The 26,325-nt window shown below is 43.8% G+C and overlaps 1 protein-coding gene across 9 annotated transcripts in view; it reads right to left on the bottom strand.

Moving 5' to 3' along the window:
* Window positions 1-26,325, bottom strand: part of BRD9 (bromodomain containing 9) — a 351,813-nt gene that overhangs the window by 259,460 nt on the left and 66,028 nt on the right. For 6 of the 9 annotated variants that reach the window (XM_063922671.1, XM_063922669.1, XM_063922675.1 and 3 more), the window contains exons 3-4: window positions 11,115-11,247; window positions 10,976-11,036 (exon numbers count right to left, since the gene is read on the bottom strand). In XM_063922671.1, coding sequence (XP_063778741.1) covers window positions 10,976-11,036; window positions 11,115-11,247 — 194 coding nt within the window. The remainder of the gene's footprint in view (window positions 1-10,975; window positions 11,037-11,114; window positions 11,248-26,325) is intronic. The other 3 variants (XM_063922670.1, XM_063922676.1, XM_063922673.1) reach the window with 1 other exon arrangement.

The following is a 26,325-nucleotide window of genomic DNA, read 5'->3' as shown; positions in this document are numbered from 1 at the left end:
TGGATTGGCATTTCTTGATGCACCCATCCTCAACCACATTGTCACAGAGCCTACAGATACAGTTTTCTTCAGCTAACAATCCTTCACAATTCCTTCTATGGTCTATGTTATCGGATCGTTTTCTGATACTCGCCTTTGCTTGTTGATTATGTTGTTCTCGGAAAACCACGCCTCCATCTCTGTCATCAGAACCCATTCCAGAACCTCTCTCGACCTCCATGGTACTCTCGCCGGAACAGACTGCTCTGGTCAACATCATGGTCAACAGGAAGATCCGGATCACAGTCTCTTGAGGCAAGTCCATCTTAGGAGGAAACGAAGAAGAATGAGAAGGGGGAAAAAATAATTTGAGGGGGAGGGGATGGGAAGTGGAGAAAAACAATAAAAGGGAACAGGGGATCGACAACTGCTTTTGATCTTGTGATTCTCGATGCTCAGGTGCCGCCTCAGTCCTCCTGGAACAGACACTCCAGTGATACAACTTCCTCTACCGTCTGTTCCTTATCACGGGACCTCTCTGGATCAGCAACCTTCTTACAAGGGGACGAATGAACCCAAGTCTCTCTCTCGGCAACCTTCAATGCTGTAGTGCTAGTCAATAAGACTTGGTATGGTCCTTCCCATCTGTCAATAAGGCAACCTGAGCGTAGAAAACTCCGTATCATTACATAATCCCCAGGTTCAATGTCATGACAATTACTATCTGGTAAATCAGGAATCACCAACTTCGAATTATCATTTTGATTCCTTAGCTGTTTACTCATGTTAATCAAGTATTTTACAGTCACTTCATTGTTACACTTCAAATCATCCTGAGGGTTAATCATAACATGCGGTTGTCGACCAAACAAGATTTCAAAGGGAGACAGATTAAGAGGGGACCTGGGAGTGGTTCTGATGCTGTATAGTACAATGGGTAAAGCTTCTGGCCATGTCAATCCTGTCTCTGCCATAACTTTGCTCAGTTTATTTTTAATAGTGCTGTTCACTCTTTCCACCTTCGCACTCGCCTGTGGACGGTATGGAGTGTGCAGCTTGCTATCAATTCCCATCAACTTACACATTCCTTGAAAGACATCACCTGTAAAATGGGTACCCCTATCACTTTCAATTATTCTAGGGATACCATATCTACATACAAATTCCTGCACAATTTTCTTAGCAGTAAACATAGCGGTATTTGTGGCCGCAGGAAATGCTTCGACCCAATTTGAGAATACATCTATACAAACAAGTACATATTTCAAATTTCGACAAGGGGGTAATTGAATAAAGTCAATCTGTATTACCTGAAAGGGACCGCCTGTAGGTGGGATATGAGATGGTTCTGTTGGTATTGCCTTTCCGATATTCTTTCTCAAGCATGTAAGGCATGACATTGCTCTCTTACTTGCATGAGATGAAAATCCTGGGGCGCACCAATATGCTCTTACCAACTTGCACATTCCTTCCTTGCCCAGATGAGTCAGCCCGTGAGCTGCCTCAGCTAAACATGGGAGGTATGCTCTGGGGGCCACCGGTTTACCTTGTCCATCCGTCCAGAGTCCTGAGGACTCCTGGCCATATCCCTTTGCCTTCCAAACTGCCTTTTCCTGTGTGGAACACAAATTTTGCATTTCACACAACTTCTGTGTGTTGATGGTATTAAATACCATCAGTTGTGTGGTGTCTGTCTGTCTGGGGGTACCAGCTGCTAACTTAGCTGCTTCGTCTGCTCGACTGTTACCAAGTGATACTGGGTCTTGGCTATATGTGTGCTTTACACTTGATAACAGCCACTCTGTCGGGTTCCTGTATCGCTGTTAGAAGCCTTTTGATGTGAGCTGCATGCGCTACCGGTGTACCAGCTGCCGTCATGAAATTTCTGAGGCGCCATAGGGCTCCGAAATCATGGACTACCCCGAATGCGTATCTAGAGTCGGTGTAGATATTGGCTGATTTGCCCTTAGCCAATTCACATGCTCTGGTTAGGGCGACCAGTTCAGCAACCTGGGCTGAGTGAGGTGGGCCTAGCGGTTCCGCTTCTATGGTGCCTTGGTCATCTACGACTGCGTATCCAGTACACAAGTCTCCCGAGTCTGACTGTCTGTGACAACTACCGTCCGTGTAGAAAGTTAGATCTACATCTTCCAGTGGGTTGTCACTGATGTCAGGCCTTGCGGTAAAATTTTGGGTCAAATATTCCATACAATCATGTGTGTCCTCCTTTGTGTTAAATTCTCCTTCCCCACCACTCTCATCCTCCACCCTTTGTGCCTGTCCAGGCACACCTGGGAGATATGTTGCAGGATTTAATGCACTGCATCTCCTTATGGTGATGTTTACGGGGGCCATTAGTGCCAATTCCCATCTTGTAAACCGCGCTGATGAGACGTGCCTGGTTTGGGCAGAATTTAGCAAGGCTGACACTGCATGTGGTGTATGAATTGTGAGGTTGTGACCTAGCACTACATCTTCGCTTTTCGTTACTAGCAATGCTATTGCAGCAACGCTTCGCAAGCATGTGGGGAGGGATCGCGCTACTGTATCTAGCTGAGCGCTGTAGTATGCTACTGGCCTGCTGGCATCACCGTGCTTTTGGGTTAAAACGCCTGCCACGCAACCAGCACTTTCTGTTCCGTACAGCTCAAAGGGTTTCCCATAGTCTGGCATACCTAATGCTGGTGCCTGCGTTAGGCACTGTTTAAGTCTCTCAAATGCCATCTCGGACTCGTCTGTATGCGAAATCCGATCTGGTTTGTTTGAGGAGACCATCTCCTGCAAAGGTAACGCCAGAATGGAAAACCCTGGGATCCAGTTACGGCAATACCCACACATTCCTAAAAATGTTCTGATCTGTTGCTGGGTTTGTGGCAGAGTCATGTCTCTAATTGCTTGAATTCTATCAGCGGTCAGGTGTCTCAGTCCTTGTGTTAGACAGTGTCCCAAATATTTTACCTTAGTTTGGCATAATTGCAACTTGTCTTTGGAAACCTTGTGTCCTGTGTCTGAAAGATGAAACAGGAGCTGTTTCGTATCCTTCAGGGATGCTTCCAATGAATCAGAACACAGTAGTAAATCATCCACGTACTGTATTAATACTGATCCACTCTCTGGTTGGAAAGACTGTAAACAATCATGCAAAGCCTGGGAAAATATACTTGGACTGTCTATGAAACCTTGTGGTAATCGAGTCCATGTGTATTGGACTCCTCTGTATGTGAATGCAAACAAATATTGGCTGTCAGGGTGCAGAGGTACCGAAAAGAAAGCGGAGCAGAGGTCAATAACAGTGAAAAATTTCGCAGTGGGAGGGATTTGCATAAGGATGACAGCTGGATTTGGCACTACGGGGAACTGACTCAACTATTTTGTTAATCCCCCTTAGATCCTGCACTAGCCGGTAACCCCTCCCCCCACTCTTTTTCACAGGGAAGATGGGACTATTGGCAGTGCTGGACGTTCTTACCAGAATGCCCTGTTGTAGCAAGCGCTCTATTACGGGATAAACTCCTAACTCCACCTCTGGCTTCAGAGGGTACTGTGGGATTTTTGGAGCTATCCTACCATCTTTTACTTGTACAACTACCGGAGCTACGTTTGCCATTAATCCAGTGTCCTGTCCATCTTTAGTCCAAAGTGACTCTGGTATCTGGGATGTCATTTCTTCTACTTGGGATGGAGTCCTATTTGTCATAATGGTATGAGACATTAATTTTGATGGGGAGTCTAACATGTCTCGCACTTCCTGAGCGTGATTCTCAGGTATGTCCAAGAATACACCTTCAGGAGCACAATAAATGACGCACCCCATTTTACACAATAAGTCTCTTCCCAGGAGATTAGTCGGTGCCGATGCAGCCAGCAAAAAGGAATGCTTGGTATGTAAAGGCCCTACTGTAATCTCGGCTGGTTTGCTAACAGGGTAGTGCTGGACTACTCCCGTTACCCCTATGGCTGGAATTGTCTTACCAGTGGTTCTCATGCCCACTGTCGAATTTATCACTGATTTGGCCGCCCCTGTGTCTACAAGAAAGTTTAATGATTTACCAGCTACATTGATTGCAATTTCGGGTTCACTTCCAAGATTTGCAATCAATTTTACTGGCTGCAGATTCCAGGTATGGCCACACCCCTATTGGGTATGGTGACCTCCCTGAATCCCGCTGGCAGCAACTACTTGCCAGTCTCCTGTTGGGGGATATCTTTTTGTTTCCCCTGTATGTGGCTCATAACTCCGTCTCTGTGGACCCTGATCCCAATTTCGTGTGTCATGTCGTTGTCTAGGGGGTTGGTATGATCTTTGTGAATTTTTCGCTCTACAGTCTCGTGCTATGTGTCCCTGTTTATGACAAAAATAACATGTTACCACATTTGACTTACCCACAGGGTTTGGTGATCTATACAAAGGCTGCTTTGTGGTCAGGGCCTGTATACTTACGGTCATTAACTTATCACCTTGTGACTCCCTGTATCTGGTGATATTCCGGTCGTGATCAATAGCAGCCTCTCTCAAAGTAGCCACTGACAGACCTCGCCAACATGGTTGCGTGGTCTGTACCCTTGTCTTTAATGCTTCTTTTAAACCATCCATTAGCACAGATACTGCTACTTCTTGATGATTTGCATTGGTCCTAATGTCCTCTATGCCAGTGTATTTTGCCATTTCTAATAATGCCCGGTGAAAATAATCAGCAGCTGTTACTGACTCTTTTTGTTTAATGGAAAAAATTCTATTCCATTTGGCTACAGCTGGGAAATACTCCTTTAACTGTAAATTTATCCTTTTTACATTATCTTTGTTGTACACATCTGTAAGAGGTACATCCTGATCCAGTCCACAGTCAGCTAAGAATTGAGCTGCGTCGACATTGGAGGGTAAACATGCCCTCAGCAATATCTGCCAGTCTTTGTTATTGGGCTCTAAAGTGTTCCCTAGGTCTCTGATGTATTTCTGGCTAGCAACTAAGTCTTTTCTAGGATCAGGGAATTCAGACACTATGGTTCTTAATTCCATTCGGGAAAACGGGCTGTACATGGCAATGTTCCTGATAGGAGTGACTCCTGTAGTGTCCGTTTTCCCATTTGGAACAGCTATTACCCTCACGGGAGCAAATTTAACAACATCATTCTGTGTAGATTCTACAGTCTGTGGTGAAATGGTTTCAGCATAGTGTATGGTGCCGTACTTACCCGTTGATACGACCTCACCTGTCCCTCCGCTAGGGGGCTTTGTTACTAATCTTATGGGTTGGGCCGTGCCTACTGTTGTTTCTGATATGGTGGCTGCTAGAGAGAGAGCCGATATTGTTGCCGATTCGTCCTCTTGATCACACTCCTGGGGAAAGTTCAAAACAGGGTACAACTTGCACGGGTTAATACTTGCATTGGTTAACTTATTAACATTATCCTTAACATTTATACAGTTGCTAAGTGCCTGCTTGTTACCCCCTGATGCGTCATTCTCCGCAACCAATTTCTCTCCTGATATGTATGGTGGCGGCGGGGCCGTGGCTATCAGTTTCTTGATAGGATTAGATCCCGCCGCCAGAGCCAATCCTCTCTGTATTTCACCATCCTGTTGCCATAGCTGCAAATAATCATAATGTTGGATTCGTCTCTTTGTTGATTTAATGAGACATATCCTCCTCCTTAAATTCATTAACACTTCTGGGCTGAAGCTACCTACTCTTGGGAATTTCACCCCGTCATGCATTGTCATTCTCTCCCATTCATCACATAAAACTTCTGTGTGTGAGCCGTATTTTTCACACATTACGTACCTTGCCGACCCGATTGGTCGGTTTATAGAATCAACCCGAACCGAGGTTGATCGCCCTCTTCCTGAACAACTGGCCCCCATAATTTGCAGGTGTTGCTTGCAGCGAACCCTTACAAAAAACCAAAATATTCAAAGATAGGTTGACGGTGGTGGTTTACCGAGCACCCCACTCACTCGCCCACGCCGACCAATACGCCCACACACTGATATAGTGCTGGCGTACTCGACCCAGGGCCCCTATGAACCTTCGTTTACTGGAACATGTGGGTGTGATCCGCAGAGCATTGACCCTTTCCAGTAACTGTGGGGTTGTTGGATAATTCCTGAGTGACCAGAGAACTTCCCTTTTAAAAATAAAAAATTACACAAATCACGTCAGAATGTACAAATAGTGTTTATGACCGGGTTCGTACACAAATGGTACTGGTCAGACTAACTAATGCACACAATTACGTGCGGTACAATCGTTCAGTACATAAGCAACTAATCTTATGTACGGAGCGACCAGTGGAATCGACATTCAGCAGCTGCGAATTCCTTCAGCCTGAGCTTTATGGCCTATATGGGTGTTGCATCAACCCTTCTTGGTGTTGTGCCTTGTCTCTATAGCGGACTTCCTTGTCTGCTATACCTGGACCTCCTGGTCTGTTTGCGACCTCCTGGTCTGACCTCCTGGTCTGTTACAGTATGACCTCCTGGTCTGCTACACTCTAATGCTCAAATTTTATGTTTAACCAGGGATGCCTCCCTAGCCACCATGTATGTCACTTACACGTATGTACTTCACGAGAACTCGGTGATTTCTGTGGTTCAATCCCCAAAATTGTAAAACTTAAAAACACTCACTCATCACATGTACACTTTTGTTTCTATTTCTATTTCTGCGCAGAAATTTTTCTTTAGACCAGATGTGTTGTAAATTTGGAGAAGGATCTGTTAATTTAAATTTCGGATTTAAAATAGATTTGCGCTATTTATCGCCTGTTGCGCTATTTATCGCCTGTTGCGCTATTTATCGCCTGTTGAAAATCAACACTATCGTGTGACTTGAGTTACGTGGGCGTACTCAGACGCTCCGTTGCGTAATTTACGCTGCGTGCGTCGGCCTTTGCGTACGCGAGTCTCAGCCCTTTGTTAGAGACACGTGTACACAAAACCAATGTCCACCGTAACACAACTAACACGTTTATCAATGTAGATGATCCTCGATCCTCTACTGAACCCCACACCAATCTCTCCTTGTACCTTTAGGTAGAGCTGCGTGTGCTTTACACTTTATCCCTTAACGCATTACTTTTACACTTTAACTATGAAATAGCGACAAATCTCTCTTAGCACGTTTTATCAATTATAAAATGGCAAACAGGAGAGTGATATGAAAATACACGAATGAAAAGGAAATGCAGATATGTGCGTGTGTACGCAAGACAGAAATAAACAGTTTTAAAAGACACTAGCGTGTTGTTCTCACCTCCGGTTCCGGATTCCTTCAGCACCCTTTACTAAGCGAAGCAGACGCTTATCCCGTCAGCACTGCGAAGAATATGATCTCCCGCCCTTTGCTGATGGATAATGTCTGCTGAAATTACCTAGCAGAGATATGTGAAGGACAGGACGAGCCGCCAATTGATAAAGCTAAATATTTATCTTATTTAAAACCCTTTAAGAGGCCTAAGAACACTGTACGCTATTGACGTATGGAGTACCGTAAGGGTACGCACGTTGCGTAGCGATCGCTTAGCCGAGGTCGAGACGCTCAAGCGTCACGTTCGCTCACGGCCAAGAGATCACAGGCAGGCACGCTATTGGCTGCCGACTAACATAATGGTTCGCTATAGCGTAGCGAACGCTGTATCGGGAGCGGGCCGCTCGAGCGACACAAACGCTCGCGAGAATACGCTGTTGTTATCGGGCACACTTATAGGTGAGCGACTACCGTAATGTTACGCTATCAGCGTAGCGGACGCTCGAGACCACGAGGAGATCACGAGCGGCGCAGACGCTCACAATGTTAAACCTTTAAATCTAAACCATAAACAATGTAATATGCTGTAAAACCTTAGTGTAGAGATAGGGTGTAGATGCAACACAGTGTAACCTTATTAACTTAAAAGCTGTTTGAGCGTCACCGACACTCTGTGAATACTTAACACTATAATAAATACACAACTACCGGGCTTAGGGTCTAACGCCTTATATGATTGTTATACTTGAAAAAAAGAATAATACAATACAAGTCACACACTACAATATAACATAGACTAACTAACCAGGTAACTACACATGAAATACAATACAATACTATTACGTTTAAGAGAATACGAGAGAAAGAGAAGAGAGAGAGAGAGAGATATGGCCCATAATAACAAGAAAGACAATATGATTGCGGAGAAAACTTACGCACAAAGGGGAACGATCGCATGCGCCTCTGGACATCCAGCTCCCGATTCTCAGCAATGAGAACCGTTGAAGAGTGAGAGCTGGATGTGATCGGCTTGTCTATTTATGCCCCACACACAATACAATTCAATGGTCCCTACAATCTCATTGTTCATTGGACACAGGAATTCCTCCTCGCACTATAACAAAAGGTCATAGGTTGATTCATACAGGTGGGCTGTGACGATTTCCAACTGCTCAGGTGGGGGGGAAACTAGGTTTCCCGCCGCATGGATAAGTAAGTGCAAATAATAGTAAATGGACATAAACTTCTTATGTCCATAACTATTCGCACGAGCGATTAATCCGCTTCAAACCAACACCGGAATATTGCTAATTAAATATTCTTCCGATGGATACTAAACACCACTGTATTACTCCTGTCTGACCCTTCGTATCAAACAAAGAGGGATTTCTCTGTCCATGAACATGCTACATTAACTAAACTTTCAGATTCTATCAAAGGGACCATAATCTACAAAATACATTATATAGTGAAAATATGTAACGATTGAGTCGCACGCTACGAACACATGAACTCTACCGTAAATGCACAAACTGCGCGCCCGCGGGTGCCCGCAACAGCGAGTATGTGCATGCACGGGAGAGCGCACGCATGCGCAGCGCGGACCTGTATGAGGTGCAAATATGGCAGTGTGCATCGTGATATTTTTCTGACTTTGACAGCGTGTTAGAGCTTTGTCCACCCTAGAAGAGGATTCCCAGCGTAGCCTGTCCGTTGGCGGGAAAGGATACGCCATAAGCATCCGTTTGGAAATCTGCAGTTTTTTATCTGGAGATTCCCAAGCTTTTTCACATAACTCATTTAGCTCATGTGAAGGGGGAAAGGTCACCACCTGCCTTTTTTCCCCATACATATGAACCCTCGTCAGGGACTGGGGTTTCCTCTGTGATGTGCAACACCTCCTTCATTGCTATAATCATATAACGTATAGCTTTAGCCAATTTAGGCTGTAACTTTGCATCATCATAGTCGACACTGGAGTCAGAATCCGTGTCAGTATCTGTGTCAACAATTTGGGATAGTGGGCGCTTCTGAGACCCTGACGGCCTCTGCGACATAGGATCAGGCATGGGCTGAGACCCCGACTGTCCTAAGGTTTCAGCTTTATCCAACCTTTTATGCAAGGAATTAACATTATCATTTAAAACCTTCCACATATCCATCCAATCAGGTGTCGGCGCCTCATTCATTTGCTCCCGCTCTGCTTCCACATAGCCTTCCTCGTCAAACATGTCGACACAAGCGTACCGACACACCACACACACAGGGGATGCTCTTTTTGAAGACAGTTCCCCCACAAGGCCCTTTGGAGAGACAGAGAGAGAGTATGCCAGCACACACCCCAGCGCTATATGTCAAAGGAATCACACAGTAACTTAGTGTTAACCCAGTAGCTGCTGTATATAATGTTTTTGCGCCTAATTTATGTGCCCCCCCTCTCTTTTTACCCTCTTCTACTGTGAATCTGCAGGGGAGAGCCTGGGGAGCTTCCTCTCAGCGGAGCTGTGGAGAGAAAATGGCGCTGGTGAGTGCTGAGGAAGAAGCCCCGCCCCCTCAGCGGCGGGCTTCTGTCCCGCGTTTCTGTGTAAAATTATGGCGGGGGCTCATGCATATATACAGTGCCCAACTGTATATATGCCCAACTATTGCCAAGAGGTCCTAATTGCTGCCCAGGGCGCCTCCCCCTGCGCCCTGCACCCTACAGTGACCGGAGTATGTGGGTTTAGTGTGGGAGCAATGGCGCACAGCTGCAGTGCTGTGCGCTACCTCAGTTTGAAGACTGGAGTCTTCTGCCGCCGATTTTGAAGTCTTCTTGCTTCTTTCACCCGGCTTCTGTCTTCCGGCTCTGCGAGGGGGACGGCGGCGCGGTCCCGGGATCGGACGACAAAGGGTGACATCCTGTGTACGATCCCTCTGGAGCTAATGGTGTCCAGTAGCCTAGGAAGCAGGATCTATCTTCAGAGAATAGGGCTGCTTCTCTCCCCTCAATCCCACGCTGCAGGGAGTCTGTTGCCAGCAGATCTCCCTGAAAATAAGAAAACCTAACAAAATACTTTCTTATAGCAAGCTCAGGAGAGCTCACTAAACAGCACCCAGCTCGTCCGGGCACAGATTCAAACTGAGGTCTGGAGGAGGGACAGAGGGAGGAGCCAGAGCACACCAGTATCCAAATTCTTTCTTAAAGTGCCCTGTCTCCTGCGGAGCCAGTCTATTCCCATGGTCCTTACGGAGTCCCCAGCATCCACTAGGACGTTAGAGAAAAAAAACAAACGCTGGCAACCTGTCAGTCAGGTTCTGGCTTACGAATCACTGCATGCAATCACACATGATCTATTCTGCACCTGTGTAAAAAGTGTCCTACACATGTTCAGTACACCCTGCGTTGCACAGGTACACAAACCATGTTTGCAAACATACCTGAATCAGGCCAGCTGACCTATATAGACGAGGATGAAGACTGTGCTTAATATGGCAGTATGTACATGATGAATTCCTCTTTTAGTAGCTAAAGTCAATAAACATCCAAACTTCCTATGTGCGTTGGACAAGGGATTTCACTAAGGTTAAATTAAATGGGCTGCTATTAACAATTAGGAAATGAAAAAACATGCAGAGCATAGTGTCTTTCCACATCTAATTTAAAGTTGTTGATAATTTTATTAGTTTACTTAAAAACTATTTTCTAAAAAAATGATTTTCACACAAAAAGTGGAAGTCTTTTCAAAATACTATTAAACATAATCCTTTACCTTTGGAGCTGGCGAAGGAAATATTCCAAAAGCTGCTGTATTGGGGTACTCTCATTTTCTGCTATAAGACAGAATATGGTAAATTTCACATCACTTATTTGACAAACAAAGCAAAAGAATCTCCAAATATAGATTTCACCTGGGTGCGTTCTGCAAGCTCTGACAGGACGGTCTGTTGGGGTTTCCACTTCAACCTTTTTCCCTGGTTCAAAATACTCTGTTTCGCCATCTGAATCGCATTGTTCTTTTTCTCGTTTCCGCTTTTTCTCCTCCTGAAAAAAACATAAAAATGAATTCCACAAAACCAAATAATGACTGATCAGTAGTATGCTGATCAGGGGTAAATAAACCAAAGCAGATAAATTCAAAAGGACTAACATGCAAGATTTTCTGATATTACTAATAAATCACTCTTAGTAATACCCCTTTCAAACCGCACAAATAACCCGGTATCGACCCGGCATATTGCCGGACTGACACAGGTCGCTGTGCGGTGTGACAGTGCCATAGTCGAAATCCCGGGTCATCTGACGAGGTAATTCAACCCGGGAATAAAGCAGTGTTATTCCCGGGTTGAATACCGGGTCAGTGGCAGCGTAAACGAGCTCCCGGGTCACCCGTTCACTACAACAGGAAGAGGCGGCGCGGAGATGAGCTCATCTCCCAACGCCGCTCCCGCTGCCAGCTCCGCCCCCCATCCCTATAGCAACACGCCCGGCGAAGCCAGCAGTAGCGTCCAACGACAGATCCCTCATGGGAAGTACCCGTTTCCAATTCCCGGGTGGGATCCGGCATTGGCGGTGTGAAAAGAGGATTTTGGTACTTACTGATAAGTCCATTTCTCTGAATCCACTCGGGGACACTGGAACAGTCTTATACAGTAGGGGTGTGAAGGTTGCAACCGGAGGTGTGGCACAATCTAAAAATTAGCATTGTCTGCACAGCCGGCTCCTCCCTCTTCACATCCCTCATCCCCCAGTTTGGAAAATTTGACTGAGAGAATAGGACATGATACATGGAGAGGAACCGAAAAGTACCGTACAACATATCAAACAGCATCCAAGAAACTCTTAACAGAAAAACTAACACTGTTTGAACAAGAACTTTGAACACTGCAGGTTGACAGCACCGAGGCGGGCATCCACTGTCCCCGAGTGGATTCAGAGAAATGGATTTATCGGTAAGTACCAAAATCCTCTTTTCTCTTTCATCCACTAGGGGACACTAGAACAGTCTTATACAGTAGGAGACATCCCAAAGTGATCCCCAAGGGAGGGAGTCCTGTCGGTGGCCTGCAAAACCAAACGTCCGAACTTAGAATCTCCGGACACAAAGGTATCAAACTTGAAAAATTTTGTGAACGTGTGGGCTGAAGACCACGTCGCCGCCCTGCAAAGTGGAGTAGTGGAAGCCCCTCCGGCAGCCGCCCATGAGGCACCCACTGATCTGTTGGTATGAGCACCAGTCTGAACCGGAACATGTTTTCCACAGGAAATATAAGCTTGCCTAATGGTTAGTCTAATCCATATAGACAGAGACTGCTTAGATGCCGGACAACCCTTTTTCGGACCATCATAAAGAACAAACAAATAGTCCGACCTTCTGAAGGACGTCGTAACTTGTACGTATACCCGTAAAGCTCGGACAACATCCAAGTATACGTCCCCATCTGCGAGACCCTGAAAAGATGGGACCACAATTGGCTGGTTTACGTGAAACCCCGAAACAACCTTAGGAAGTTCTGGCCTATCCTCATGAAAAATTAAAAAGGGACTCTTACACGATAAGGCTCCCAACTCAGAAACCCTCCTGGCCGAAGCCAAGGCAAGCAATAACGTGAACTTCCAAGAGAGATATTTCAGGTTCTTACTAACGGTTCAAAAGTTGGTGATCTCAAAAATTCCAACAGCAAATTTAAGTCTCATGGTACAGTGGGAGGACGAAAAAGGGGGTTGTATCCTCAGAACCCCCTGTAAAAAGGTTTGAACCTCTTGCAAGGTTGCTAACCGCTGTTGAAATAGGATGGAGAGAGCCGATATTTGAACCTTCAGAGAGCCCAGCCTCAGTCCTCCATCTAGACCGGCTTGAAGGAAAAGTAGAAGTCTGGATAAGTGGAAGTTCGTCGAATTCCACTCACGTTCCTGACACCAGTCCATGTACTTCTTCCAAATCCTGTAGTAGTGCATGGCTGTGACTGGCTTCCTAGGGGCAATCATCGTAGGAATGGCCGTTTTTGGTATCCCCGTTTCTTAAGATCCGGTTATCAATAGCCACGCTATTAAACGAAGCCTGTTCAGGTCTGGGTGTAGGAACGGTCCCTGAGACAGCAGGTCCTCTCTCTGAGGTAACCGCCAAGGATCGTCCACTAGTAACCCCCGCAGGTTTGAGTACCAACTCCGGCGGGGCCAATCTGGTGCGATTAGAATTGCCCACACTCGTTCCCGTTTCACCCTTTTCAGAACCCTGGGTATGAGTGGGAAAGGTGGAAAAATGTAAACCCTCCTGTAACACCAAGGAAGTGTTAATGCGTCCACTCCTTCTGCTGCTGGATCTCTTGTCCTGGACACATATCTGGGCAGCTGATGGTTTTGCCGAGATGCCATTAGGTCCACTTGAGGTAGACCCCATCTCCTCACCACCATGCCGAAAATCCGTGGATGTAGGCACCACTCTCCCGGATGCATGTCCTGGCGACTGAGATAATCTGTTTCCCAATTCTTCACACCTGGAAGGAAGACTTCCGAGAGGATGGTCGCCTTTATGCCCACAACAAAATCTTTGTGGCTTCCTTTAACGCCATCCTGCGCTTTGTTCCTCCTTGACGGTTTATGTAAGCAGTCGTTGTGACATTGTCCGACTGTATCTTTAAGTGTTGACCCATGACTAGGTCTTCAGCTAAGAGAAGCGCATTGTAAACGACTCAGTTCGAGAATGTTTATGGGTAGGCTGATCTCCAGTAATGTCAATCTGCCCTGAAACTGATGTTCCTCTAAGACGGCACCCCAACCTCTGAGACTGGCACCGTTGTCAGAAAACTCCAATCCCAAATGCCGAATCTCTCGCCTGCTGCGAGATTCCTGTGCAACGACCGCCAAATCAAGTAGGTTCGTACGCGCAGTGGAAGTCTGATTCTTCGATGTTGTCGAAGTCGAAAATATTACATTGATTTTCTCGTACACATTAGTTTAAACACATCTAACCCATGGTGTTTTTATTTATTATATATATATATATATATATATATATATATATATATATATATATATCAAGCGTTGGGTCCACACTCACGTTCTCAAATTTCTTGCTGGGGTGCCTTCCAAAACTGGGGATCTAATTAGAATCACCAGTGTAATACACAGACGAAGAGAAATGGGAGCACTCACCAGTCTTCATTAGAGCAGAAGTTTTATTGTAAATTCATACCAGACAGAGCATCGACGTTTCGGTCCTCACTTGGACCTTTGTCAGGATTAATATACAATGGAACGAACAGACATATATACCCAGTGTATGCCCACCCACCAATTAATAAAAACCTATCACAGTGAAATACAATTTAACCCTTTAAAAGACACACATTAGTGGGTGATCGGTATTAAGCAAATGGCATATATCAAACAGACATGTAAACACACCTCTAGCTATGGATGTCTTCCCTGTGTCCATCTGTTCCCCATGCTGGATGGCGTGCGTTCCACCGCCGCCATCAGCTCACATTAGAAATCTGGACGACTGGAGATTCAGCTCACGGCTGCGTCTCCCCCCGCCGTCATCACTTCCTGCCTGTGGAACGCATTTCCGCTCCCGGACCCGGAAGTGTATGCGTTCCACAGCCCAGCGATGCGTGTGCGGGCAGTGTATTAAATTGACCGCCTAATGATGGATCACATATCAATAGTAGCCAACAAATCTATGGGGATTCTAGAGGCTTTGTCACTCTCAAAGGAATAATCCTTAAAGAGTAATTGTTATAGTGCTTAATATAGAAGGACACAGGGTGTATACAACTCCACATCATCTCGGTGTAATTAGTAAAAACTCATGCTTTGTAAAATATACACAGCAAGGGATCTGCTGTATATATTTGTATACACATAAATAAATCCTAATACCAAACATATATTTATACCTAATAATGAAAAGCAATCCTTAAAAGAGGCTATAAACCCACTCGGAAGCGGACCGATTGCACAGAACCCAAAAACAGGGGAAAAAATATATAATAAAAAATATTAAAGAAAAAATAAAAAATAAAAAATGAAAAATGCCATATTTAATTCAAGAACACACCGTATTGAATGCCATCATTTAGGCCTTTTGGTCGAGTAGTGTCCAGTCGAAAAATCCAGCTTGCTTCACGTTTTAGAAGCATTTTACCACGGTCACCGCCCCTCCTCGGTTGGTCCACTCGATCAATAATCATGCTCCTCAATGATGCTAATGAGTGACGAGCTTCCACAAAGTGTCTGGCAACTGGTTTATCGGAGCTTCCACTCTCCAGTGCAGATCTAATTGATAAGCGGTGATTCGCCATCCTCTCCCGGAATGGGCGTATTGTTTTTCCCACATATATTAAGGAGCAGGGACATATGAGGATATATACCACAAAATCCGTGGTACATGTCACCCTGTGTCGTATATATATCTTTTTGCCAGTGTGGGGATGGTGAAAGAATTCACCAGTCATCATGCTCCTGCATGTTGTGCAATTAATGCATCTATAGCATCCCATCTTTCTAGGCTGTAACCACATCGCTGGAGGTTTTGGAGGTGCTCTGTCTGGTTGCATGAGAATGTCTTTCAGATTTTGTGCTCGTTTAAAACTCATCAGTGGCTTATCTGGTAATTTTTTGGTAAGCGACGGATCCGTCTGGACTACGGGCCAGACCTCCCTAAGGGCCCTCCGTATAATTGGACCAGCCGTATCGAATGTGGCGGTGACCACAAAAGGATTTGTAATCTTGTGTTTATTGTTGTTTCCTGTATGGAAAATTTTCTTTGCTTTTTTGAGACATCTGTTAACTATTCGTAGACTGTAGCCACGAGCCAAAAATCGATTCCTCATTTCCATTAGTTGAATTTCAGCCATCTCTTCATCAGAGTTGTTGCGTAAAACTCTCAGGAATTGAGAGATTGGTAAATTTTGTTTTAAAGGGCCAGGATGGTGGCTCCCAAAGTGCAATAAAGTGTTTCGGTCCGTAATCTTCCTAAAAAGCTTATAGCCATAACCCAGTTCAGTGGCATAAACACTTACATCTAAAAAATCAATAGTCTCCCTATGGTACTGCATTGTTAAGCGAATAGGAGAATCTAGATGATTCAGATGTTGTACCATTGCTAATAAAGACTCCTCAGAAGAGGTCCAAATCAGGAATATATCGTCGATAAATCGACGATAAAAAGCGATACTATCCCCAAACGGCGGGATGATGTTTTCATTTTCGTAAGCGTCCATAAATAAATTAGCATACGATGGTGCTATATTGCTACCCATCGCGGTACCCGCCGTCTGGAGATAGTACCGCCCCTGAAAAGAGAAATAATTATTAACCAGAGTCAACCTGAGTAACTCAATGAGAAAGTCAATGGGGGGTGGCCCTCTGTGTTTACCCATCAAAGCTCGTCTTATTGTCTCTATACCTGCTCCATGTGGGATTACGGTATAGAGAGAGGTGACGTCCATGGTGACCAGGATACCTTGTGACTCATGAGGCATTGATTTCAATAATTTTAGGAAATCATCTGTGTCTCGCACATAACTTTTGGTTTGTTTTACACAGGTTTGTAGAAAACTGTCCACAAATTGCGCTATCGGTGAAAATAGTGAGTTACGTGCCGAGATTATTGGTCGGCCCGGAGGCTTATCCAATGTTTTATGAATTTTGGGTAATAGATAAAGAATTGGACAGATTGGAAATTCCGTTTTAAGGAATGCCAAAATGTCCTCATCTATCCAGTTATTGTTCAAAGCATTTTGTAGCAGTGAATCAAGTTGGTTTTTAAAGGGTATAGTGGGATCACATAAGAGAGGTCTATATGTATCCCTATCCGCCAGTTGTCTATATGCCTCAGCCTCATAGTCACAGGTTTCCAAAACCACCACAGCGCCACCCTTATCAGCCGGTCTTACAGTGATAAGTGAATTGTTCTTAATTTCACCAATAGCCTTTCTCTCCAAAGGACTCAGATTATATCTAATTCTTGTCTGTTTTTTCATGGAGTCCCTTATATTATGATCCAACATCCTCGTGAAGGTTTTGATACTCGGGTTGTATGATTGGGGGTCATAAGTGCTCTTTTTCTTAAATGTACTGATCTCCATTGGTAATGGATCAGTTTGCTGAAACTTCTCAGCAAGTCTAAGTTTACGACTCAATTTATATTTATCAACAGACCAGCCAAAATCATTAAATTTAGGGGTAGGGATAAAACTAAGTCCCTTAGATAATAAACTCCTTTCAGCTTCTGTAAGTCTATGAGTCGACAAGTTAATCACTGACCCTTCTGATTCTTGTTCTGCCTCTTTTTCTCTTTTGTATTTGCCCCGCCGGAGGTGGGGCCTTCTGCGTTTAAAGATTGCCCCCCTGGTTTTGCCCGGGTACTGGCCCGTGGGAGTGGTGGTTTAGTGCTCGCTTGTGAATCAGACGAGTCTCTTTCCGAGGAGGAGACGCTATCAAATTGAGATTGGTTTTGTCTGTATCTAGTGTTCTTAAATGTATATGAGGAAGATTGTTCATTCCCTGTTAGCCATCTATATACCCTGTGATCTTTATAATCACGGTCAACCTTCTCTAATTTTGTTCTTTTAAAGGTGACTAGTTCTTTTCGATATTTGTCTATTTGTTGCTTCAGTTTAGTCACCCACTGTTGTGATAGATCACACTGGAGGGCCTCAATGGCCTTGGGTTTACATAGAGCAATCTCACCCCTCACCTTTTTCAAATCTGCTCCTACTTCCTCGATAACAAGGAGGAGTAAATCAAAGGAGCATTTGTTGAGAATTGAGCACCATTTACTACAAAAAACTGGGTTACTCCTGCCAATTGTGGGCACATTCTTAAGGCGAAAGCCCAGTGGGATTTGTTTTTTTCTAAAATAGTCGGACAAAAATTGTCCATGTAAGAGAAGATCTATCTCTCTTTTTTCTAAATTCAGCAATTTATGATAGGTGTCTATAGCATTTTCTGCCGGTAGACCCCCAAAATCACTGAATTCAGAAAGTACATGTTCTGCATCATCATCTGTTAATGCCAATAGATCATGTTCCGCTGAAAATAAGAGATCTGCAGATACCAAACCCTCCATCAAATACAAATCAACAAGACCAAAAAACCTTCACTTAATATGGTCTATGCCACTGAAATAGGTCACATGAAAAAATAAAAATAAGATCAAAAAAATAAAAAAAAATAAAAACAGTATATAGAGTTTTTTTTACACCCCAACCACAGGAGAGGGGCAACCTCAAGCCAAAGGAGTATAAACAAAATACTTCAAACAAAAGTACTTAGATCCAAAGGATTGTCCTTTTCATAGGAAAAATATATAGACCTGAGTCAAATCCATCCATTCCAAACAGGAGAAATATTTGTGAGTTTATGAAGGAATAAATATGCTTCATCAAAATTCATAACGGGTGCAGGACTTATTTATCACAAAGACATCTTTGTAAAACAATATATCAAGCGTTGGGTCCACACTCACGTTCTCAAATTTCTTGCTGGGGTGCCTTCCAAAACTGGGGATCTAATTAGAATCACCAGTGTAATACACAGACGAAGAGAAATGGGAGCACTCACCAGTCTTCATTAGAGCAGAAGTTTTATTGTAAATTCATACCAGACAGAGCATCGACGTTTCGGTCCTCACTTGGACCTTTGTCAGGATTAATATACAATGGAACGAACAGACATATATACCCAGTGTATGCCCACCCACCAATTAATAAAAACTAATTGGTCCCCAGTTTTGGAAGGCACCCCAGCAAGAAATTTGAGAACGTGAGTGTGGACCCAACGCTTGATATATTGTTTTACAAAGATGTCTTTGTGATAAATAAGTCCTGCACCCGTTATGAATTTTGATGAAGCATATTTATTCCTTCATAAACTCACAAATATTTCTCCTGTTTGGAATGGATGGATTTGACTCAGGTCTATATATTTTTCCTATGAAAAGGACAATCCTTTGGATCTAAGTACTTTTGTTTGAAGTATTTTGTTTATACTCCTTTGGCTTGAGGTTGCCCCTCTCCTGTGGTTGGGGTGTAAAAAAACTCTATATACTGTTTTGATTTTTTTGATCTTATTTTTATTTTTATTTTTTCATGTGACCTATTTCAGTGGCATAGACCATATTAAGTGAAGGTTTTTTGGTCTTGTTGATTTGTATTTGATGGAGGGTTTGGTATCTGCAGATCTCTTATTTTCAGCGGAACATGATCTATTGGCATTAACAGATGATGATGCAGAACATGTACTTTCTGAATTCAGTGATTTTGGGGGTCTACCGGCAGAAAATGCTATAGACACCTATCATAAATTGCTGAATTTAGAAAAAAGAGAGATAGATCTTCTCTTACATGGACAATTTTTGTCCGACTATTTTAGAAAAAAACAAATCCCACTGGGCTTTCGCCTTAAGAATGTGCCCACAATTGGCAGGAGTAACCCAGTTTTTTGTAGTAAATGGTGCTCAATTCTCAACAAATGCTCCTTTGATTTACTCCTCCTTGTTATCGAGGAAGTAGGAGCAGATTTGAAAAAGGTGAGGGGTGAGATTGCTCTATGTAAACCCAAGGCCATTGAGGCCCTCCAGTGTGATCTATCACAACAGTGGGTGACTAAACTGAAGCAACAAATAGACAAATATCGAAAAGAACTAGTCACCTTTAAAAGAACAAAATTAGAGAAGGTTGACCGTGATTATAAAGATCACAGGGTATATAGATGGCTAACAGGGAATGAACAATCTTCCTCATATACATTTAAGAACACTAGATACAGACAAAACCAATCTCAATTTGATAGCGTCTCCTCCTCGGAAAGAGACTCGTCTGATTCACAAGCGAGCACTAAACCACCACTCCCACGGGCCAGTACCCGGGCAAAACCAGGGGGGCAATCTTTAAACGCAGAAGGCCCCACCTCCGGCGGGGCAAATACAAAAGAGAAAAAGAGGCAGAACAAGAATCAGAAGGGTCAGTGATTAACTTGTCGACTCATAGACTTACAGAAGCTGAAAGGAGTTTATTATCTAAGGGACTTAGTTTTATCCCTACCCCTAAATTTAATGATTTTGGCTGGTCTGTTGATAAATATAAATTGAGTCGTAAACTTAGACTTGCTGAGAAGTTTCAGCAAACTGATCCATTACCAATGGAGATCAGTACATTTAAGAAAAAGAGCACTTATGACCCCCAATCATACAACCCGAGTATCAAAACCTTCACGAGGATGTTGGATCATAATATAAGGGACTCCATGAAAAAACAGACAAGAATTAGATATAATCTGAGTCCTTTGGAGAGAAAGGCTATTGGTGAAATTAAGAACAATTCACTTATCACTGTAAGACCGGCTGATAAGGGTGGCGCTGTGGTGGTTTTGGAAACCTGTGACTATGAGGCTGAGGCATATAGACAACTGGCGGATAGGGATACATATAGACCTCTCTTATGTGATCCCACTATACCCTTTAAAAACCAACTTGATTCACTGCTACAAAATGCTTTGAACAATAACTGGATAGATGAGGACATTTTGGCATTCCTTAAAACGGAATTTCCAATCTGTCCAATTCTTTATCTATTACCCAAAATTCATAAAACATTGGATAAGCCTCCGGGCCGACCAATAATCTCGGCACGTAACTCACTATTTTCACCGATAGCGCAATTTGTGGACAGTTTTCTACAAACCTGTGTAAAACAAACCAAAAGTTATGTGCGAGACACAGATGATTTCCTAAAATTATTGAAATCAATGCCTCATGAGTCACAAGGTATCCTGGTCACCATGGACGTCACCTCTCTCTATACCGTAATCCCACATGGAGCAGGTATAGAGACAATAAGACGAGCTTTGATGGGTAAACACAGAGGGCCACCCCCCATTGACTTTCTCATTGAGTTACTCAGGTTGACTCTGGTTAATAATTATTTCTCTTTTCAGGGGCGGTACTATCTCCAGACGGCGGGTACCGCGATGGGTAGCAATATAGCACCATCGTATGCTAATTTATTTATGGACGCTTACGAAAATGAAAACATCATCCCGCCGTTTGGGGATAGTATCGCTTTTTATCGTCGATTTATCGACGATATATTCCTGATTTGGACTTCTTCTGAGGAGTCTTTATTAGCAATGGTACAACATCTGAATCATCTAGATTCTCCTATTCGCTTAACAATGCAGTACCATAGGGAGACTATTGATTTTTTAGATGTAAGTGTTTATGCCACTGAACTGGGTTATGGCTATAAGCTTTTTAGGAAGATTACGGACCGAAACACTTTATTGCACTTTGGGAGCCACCATCCTGGCCCTTTAAAACAAAATTTACCAATCTCTCAATTCCTGAGAGTTTTACGCAACAACTCTGATGAAGAGATGGCTGAAATTCAACTAATGGAAATGAGGAATCGATTTTTGGCTCGTGGCTACAGTCTACGAATAGTTAACAGATGTCTCAAAAAAGCAAAGAAAATTTTCCATACAGGAAACAACAATAAACACAAGATTACAAATCCTTTTGTGGTCACCGCCACATTCGATACGGCTGGTCCAATTATACGGAGGGCCCTTAGGGAGGTCTGGCCCGTAGTCCAGACGGATCCGTCGCTTACCAAAAAATTACCAGATAAGCCACTGATGAGTTTTAAACGAGCACAAAATCTGAAAGACATTCTCATGCAACCAGACAGAGCACCTCCAAAACCTCCAGCGATGTGGTTACAGCCTAGAAAGATGGGATGCTATAGATGCATTAATTGCACAACATGCAGGAGCATGATGACTGGTGAATTCTTCCACCATCCCCACACTGGCAAAAAGATATATATACGACACAGGGTGACATGTACCACGGATTTTGTGGTATATATCCTCATATGTCCCTGCTCCTTAATATATGTGGGAAAAACAATACGCCCATTCCGGGAGAGGATGGCGAATCACCGCTTATCAATTAGATCTGCACTGGAGAGTGGAAGCTCCGATAAACCAGTTGCCAGACACTTTGTGGAAGCTCGTCACTCATTAGCATCATTGAGGAGCATGATTATTGATCGAGTGGACCAACCGAGGAGGGGCGGTGACCGTGGTAAAATGCTTCTAAAACGTGAAGCAAGCTGGATTTTTCGACTGGACACTACTCGACCAAAAGGCCTAAATGATGGCATTCAATACGGTGTGTTCTTGAATTAAATATGGCATTTTTCATTTTTTATTTTTTCTTTAATATTTTTTATTATATATTTTTTCCCCTGTTTTTGGGTTCTGTGCAATCGGTCCGCTTCCGAGTGGGTTTATAGCCTCTTTTAAGGATTGCTTTTCATTATTAGGTATAAATATATGTTTGGTATTAGGATTTATTTATGTGTATACAAATATATACAGCAGATCCCTTGCTGTGTATATTTTACAAAGCATGAGTTTTTACTAATTACACCGAGATGATGTGGAGTTGTATACACCCTGTGTCCTTCTATATTAAGCACTATAACAATTACTCTTTAAGGATTATTCCTTTGAGAGTGACAAAGCCTCTAGAATCCCCATAGATTTGTTGGCTACTATTGATATGTGATCCATCATTAGGCGGTCAATTTAATACACTGCCCGCACACGCATCGCTGGGCTGTGGAACGCATACACTTCCGGGTCCGGGAGCGGAAATGCGTTCCACAGGCAGGAAGTGATGACGGCGGGGGGAGACGCAGCCGTGAGCTGAATCTCCAGTCGTCCAGATTTCTAATGTGAGCTGATGGCGGCGGTGTAACGCACGCCATCCAGCATGGGGAACAGATGGACACAGGGAAGACATCCATAGCTAGAGGTGTGTTTACATGTCTGTTTGATATATGCCATTTGCTTAATACCGATCACCCACTAATGTGTGTCTTTTAAAGGGTTAAATTGTATTTCACTGTGATAGGTTTTTATTAATTGGTGGGTGGGCATACACTGGGTATATATGTCTGTTCGTTCCATTGTATATTAATCCTGACAAAGGTCCAAGTGAGGACCGAAACGTCGATGCTCTGTCTGGTATGAATTTACAATAAAACTTCTGCTCTAATGAAGACTGGTGAGTGCTCCCATTTCTCTTCGTCTGTATATATATATATATATATATATATATATATACACACACACACACACACACACACACACACACACACACACACACACACTGCTCAAAAAAATACAGGGAACACTAAAATAACACATCCTAGATCTGAATGAATGAAATATTCTTATTAAATACTTTGTTCTTTACATAGTTGAATGTGCTGACAACAAAATCACACAAATATTATGAATGGAAATCAAATTTATTAACCCATGGAGGTCTGGATTTGGAGTCACCCTCAAAATTAAAGTGGAAAAACACACTACAGCTAGTGCGAACCTGCTCCCTGAGCAATGAGGTTCATCTGGAATGGTCAGGAATGAAGTAAGCCGTAGTGGAGAGCTTCGAACGACGCCACAAACTTCCCGAGAAGTTGCACACAGTGGTGTAGAGAAACAGTTTGTGTCCTTAGTACCTGAGCCACTAACCTCTGTAGATCCTGGACCTTGTTCTCTAGTAGGAATACTCTCAATTGTACAGTGTCCAAGATGAGACCGAGGAATTGAATCCGTTGAATTGGCATGAGGTTGGATTTCTGGAAATTCACAATCCACCCATGTTGAATGAGAAATTGATGAGATGTCTGAACATCTTTGATCAGCTGTTCCTGAGATGATGCCTTGATCAGTAGATCGTCTAGATAAGGTATAATCGTGACCCCCAACAGTTTGAATCCTGCAACCATGATTGCCATGATCTTCGAAAGATTCTTGGGGCTGATGATAGACCGAACCGCAAGGCCCTGAATTGGTAGTGATCCGTCACCAGTGCAAACCTTAAGTAAGCCTGGTAAGGAGTCCAGATTGGAATATGCAAATATGAATCCTTTATGTCCATGGATACCATGAACTCGCCTTGTTCTAAGCCTGCAATGACCGACTGGATTAATTCCATCTTGAATTTGTAGACCCTTAGAAACTGGTTTCAAACTTTTAAATTGAGTATCGGTCTGACCGTCCCGTCTGGCTTTGGCACGACAAAAAGATTGGAATAGAAACCCGTTCCTCTCTGAGAGGCGGGAACTGGAATAATGACCTCTGACCATAGCAATTGTTGGAATTGCTGTCAGTAGTTCTTTTGCTTTCTGAGGGCACCGAGGCAATCCCGTTGTAAAAATCTGACTGTGAGGCCTCTGTTGAAAATCCATTTTGTACCCCTGGGAGATTATGTTGTTTATCCAAAGTTCTGGTGAGGTTTTGGCCTAGATGTCCTGGAAAACCTTCCAGACGTGCAGGTGAGCTGGGAGGCCGTCATGCCATGGTTTTGTCAGCAGGTTTATCCTGCTTTCTGGTTGCTGCCTGTGAGCGGCCTCTACCTCTGCCCCCACGTACTTGTGTACCGAAACCTCTTCCACGGGCTCGAAAGGACTGTGATCTAAATGAATTAAACATCTCCTAACCTGTGGAGTGGCTCTCGTATAAAGAGTAGGTAGAAAGGTGGACTTCCCTGCTGTAGCTTGCGAAATCCACTTGTTCAACTCTGGACCGAAAAGCATCTCACCCCCAAAGGGGATGGATTCTACGGCCTTCTTGGTGTCAGAGTCTCCTTGCCATTCTCTGAGCCATAAAATCCGTCTAGCCCAGAGGTCCTCAAACTCGGTCCTCGGGAGCCCACACAGTGCATGTTTTGCAGGTAACCCAGCAGGTGCACAGGTGTATTAATTACTCACTAACACATTTTAAAAGGTCCACAGGTGGAGCTAATTATTTCACTTGCGATTCTGTGAGGAGACCTGCAAAACATGCACTGTGTGGGCCCCCGAGGACCGAGTTTGAGAACCTCTGGTCTAGCCGATATGGCCGATGCGCGATGCTATCCTGCTAATATCCTTTGAGGCTTGACACAAGTTTGAAGCAGATTCTCGAATGTGTTCCGCCAGTTGGGTAATCTCTTCTAAGCTATTTTCCTCCTCAATAGCCTGTACAATACGTCCAGACCATGCTCCCATAGCCTTGTTGACCCAAGCACAGACGATCGTAGGTCTCTGTACTGCACCTGCTGCTACAAAAATTGACTTTAAAGCTGTGTCAACCTTACGATCTGAAGCATCCTTTAAAGTCGTTACATTAGGTATTGGTAAGATTGTCTTCTTCGACAACCTAGGGAAGCATCCACTACTGGTGGAGTCTCCCACTTATCCATTACACCCTTAGGTAGGGGATAAGTTACTTGAAACCTCTTCGGAAATTGAAAGCGTTTGTCAGGTTGTTTCCAAGCCTCCTCCATTTGAGATTGGAGGGATTTAGGAATGGTAAATACTGCTAAATGCGGTTTTTGTGATTAGAACAATTCAAAGTCTTTTGGCTGCTTTACTTCTTCTACCTTAAAGTTTAGGGTCTCCTTTACCGCGTCAATTAAAGAATCAAGACCCAAGATTGCCGTGTCCTCTTCCGGAAAATCGGCGTCTAGGTTAGATTCAATTAACTCACATTCAATGAGAAGACCCTCTTCCTCCTCTGATTCCGGTATAATAGGAAGAGGTCTTTTAACAGCCTTGCGCACATTCGTTTCTGCTTGTGCGGGCGGTGTTAACCTGATGAGAAATTCCTCCATCGTCTTTGAGAATAGCGCAGCCCATTCCGATTGCTGCTTGCGTGATTCTGCCATCTACTTGGAGATTCTATCTGCAAGGTTGTCTTCCCATGAACTAGCCAGAGTACAGCTCCCAGGTAGAGCGTCCTTGTCCAAGCAGGAGTCGCACACCCCGGAGCTGCCAACCCGCGTGCTCTTCTTGTTACATTTTGTACAAACTTAACAGGTCTTGGAGGTCTTGGTTGGTGCTTTAGACACGTTGTTTAAACACCCTACCAGGGTACTATGCAGCGCTTTCACCCTTTAAACTAGGAACAGAAAGAATGTGAAAGATGACGGAAGCAAAGGTATCGGATCCGGCTCTAACTAGTTTTCCCTTCCTTATACAGGTTGAGTATCCCATATCAAAATATTCCGAAATACGGACTTTGAGTGAGAGTGAGTAGTGAAACCTTTGTTTTCTG

The sequence above is a fragment of the Pseudophryne corroboree genome, chromosome 5 (assembly GCF_028390025.1).
Source record: "Pseudophryne corroboree isolate aPseCor3 chromosome 5, aPseCor3.hap2, whole genome shotgun sequence".
Classification (NCBI taxonomy): domain Eukaryota; kingdom Metazoa; phylum Chordata; class Amphibia; order Anura; family Myobatrachidae; genus Pseudophryne; species Pseudophryne corroboree.
This window is presented reverse-complemented; position numbering and strand designations above follow the sequence as displayed.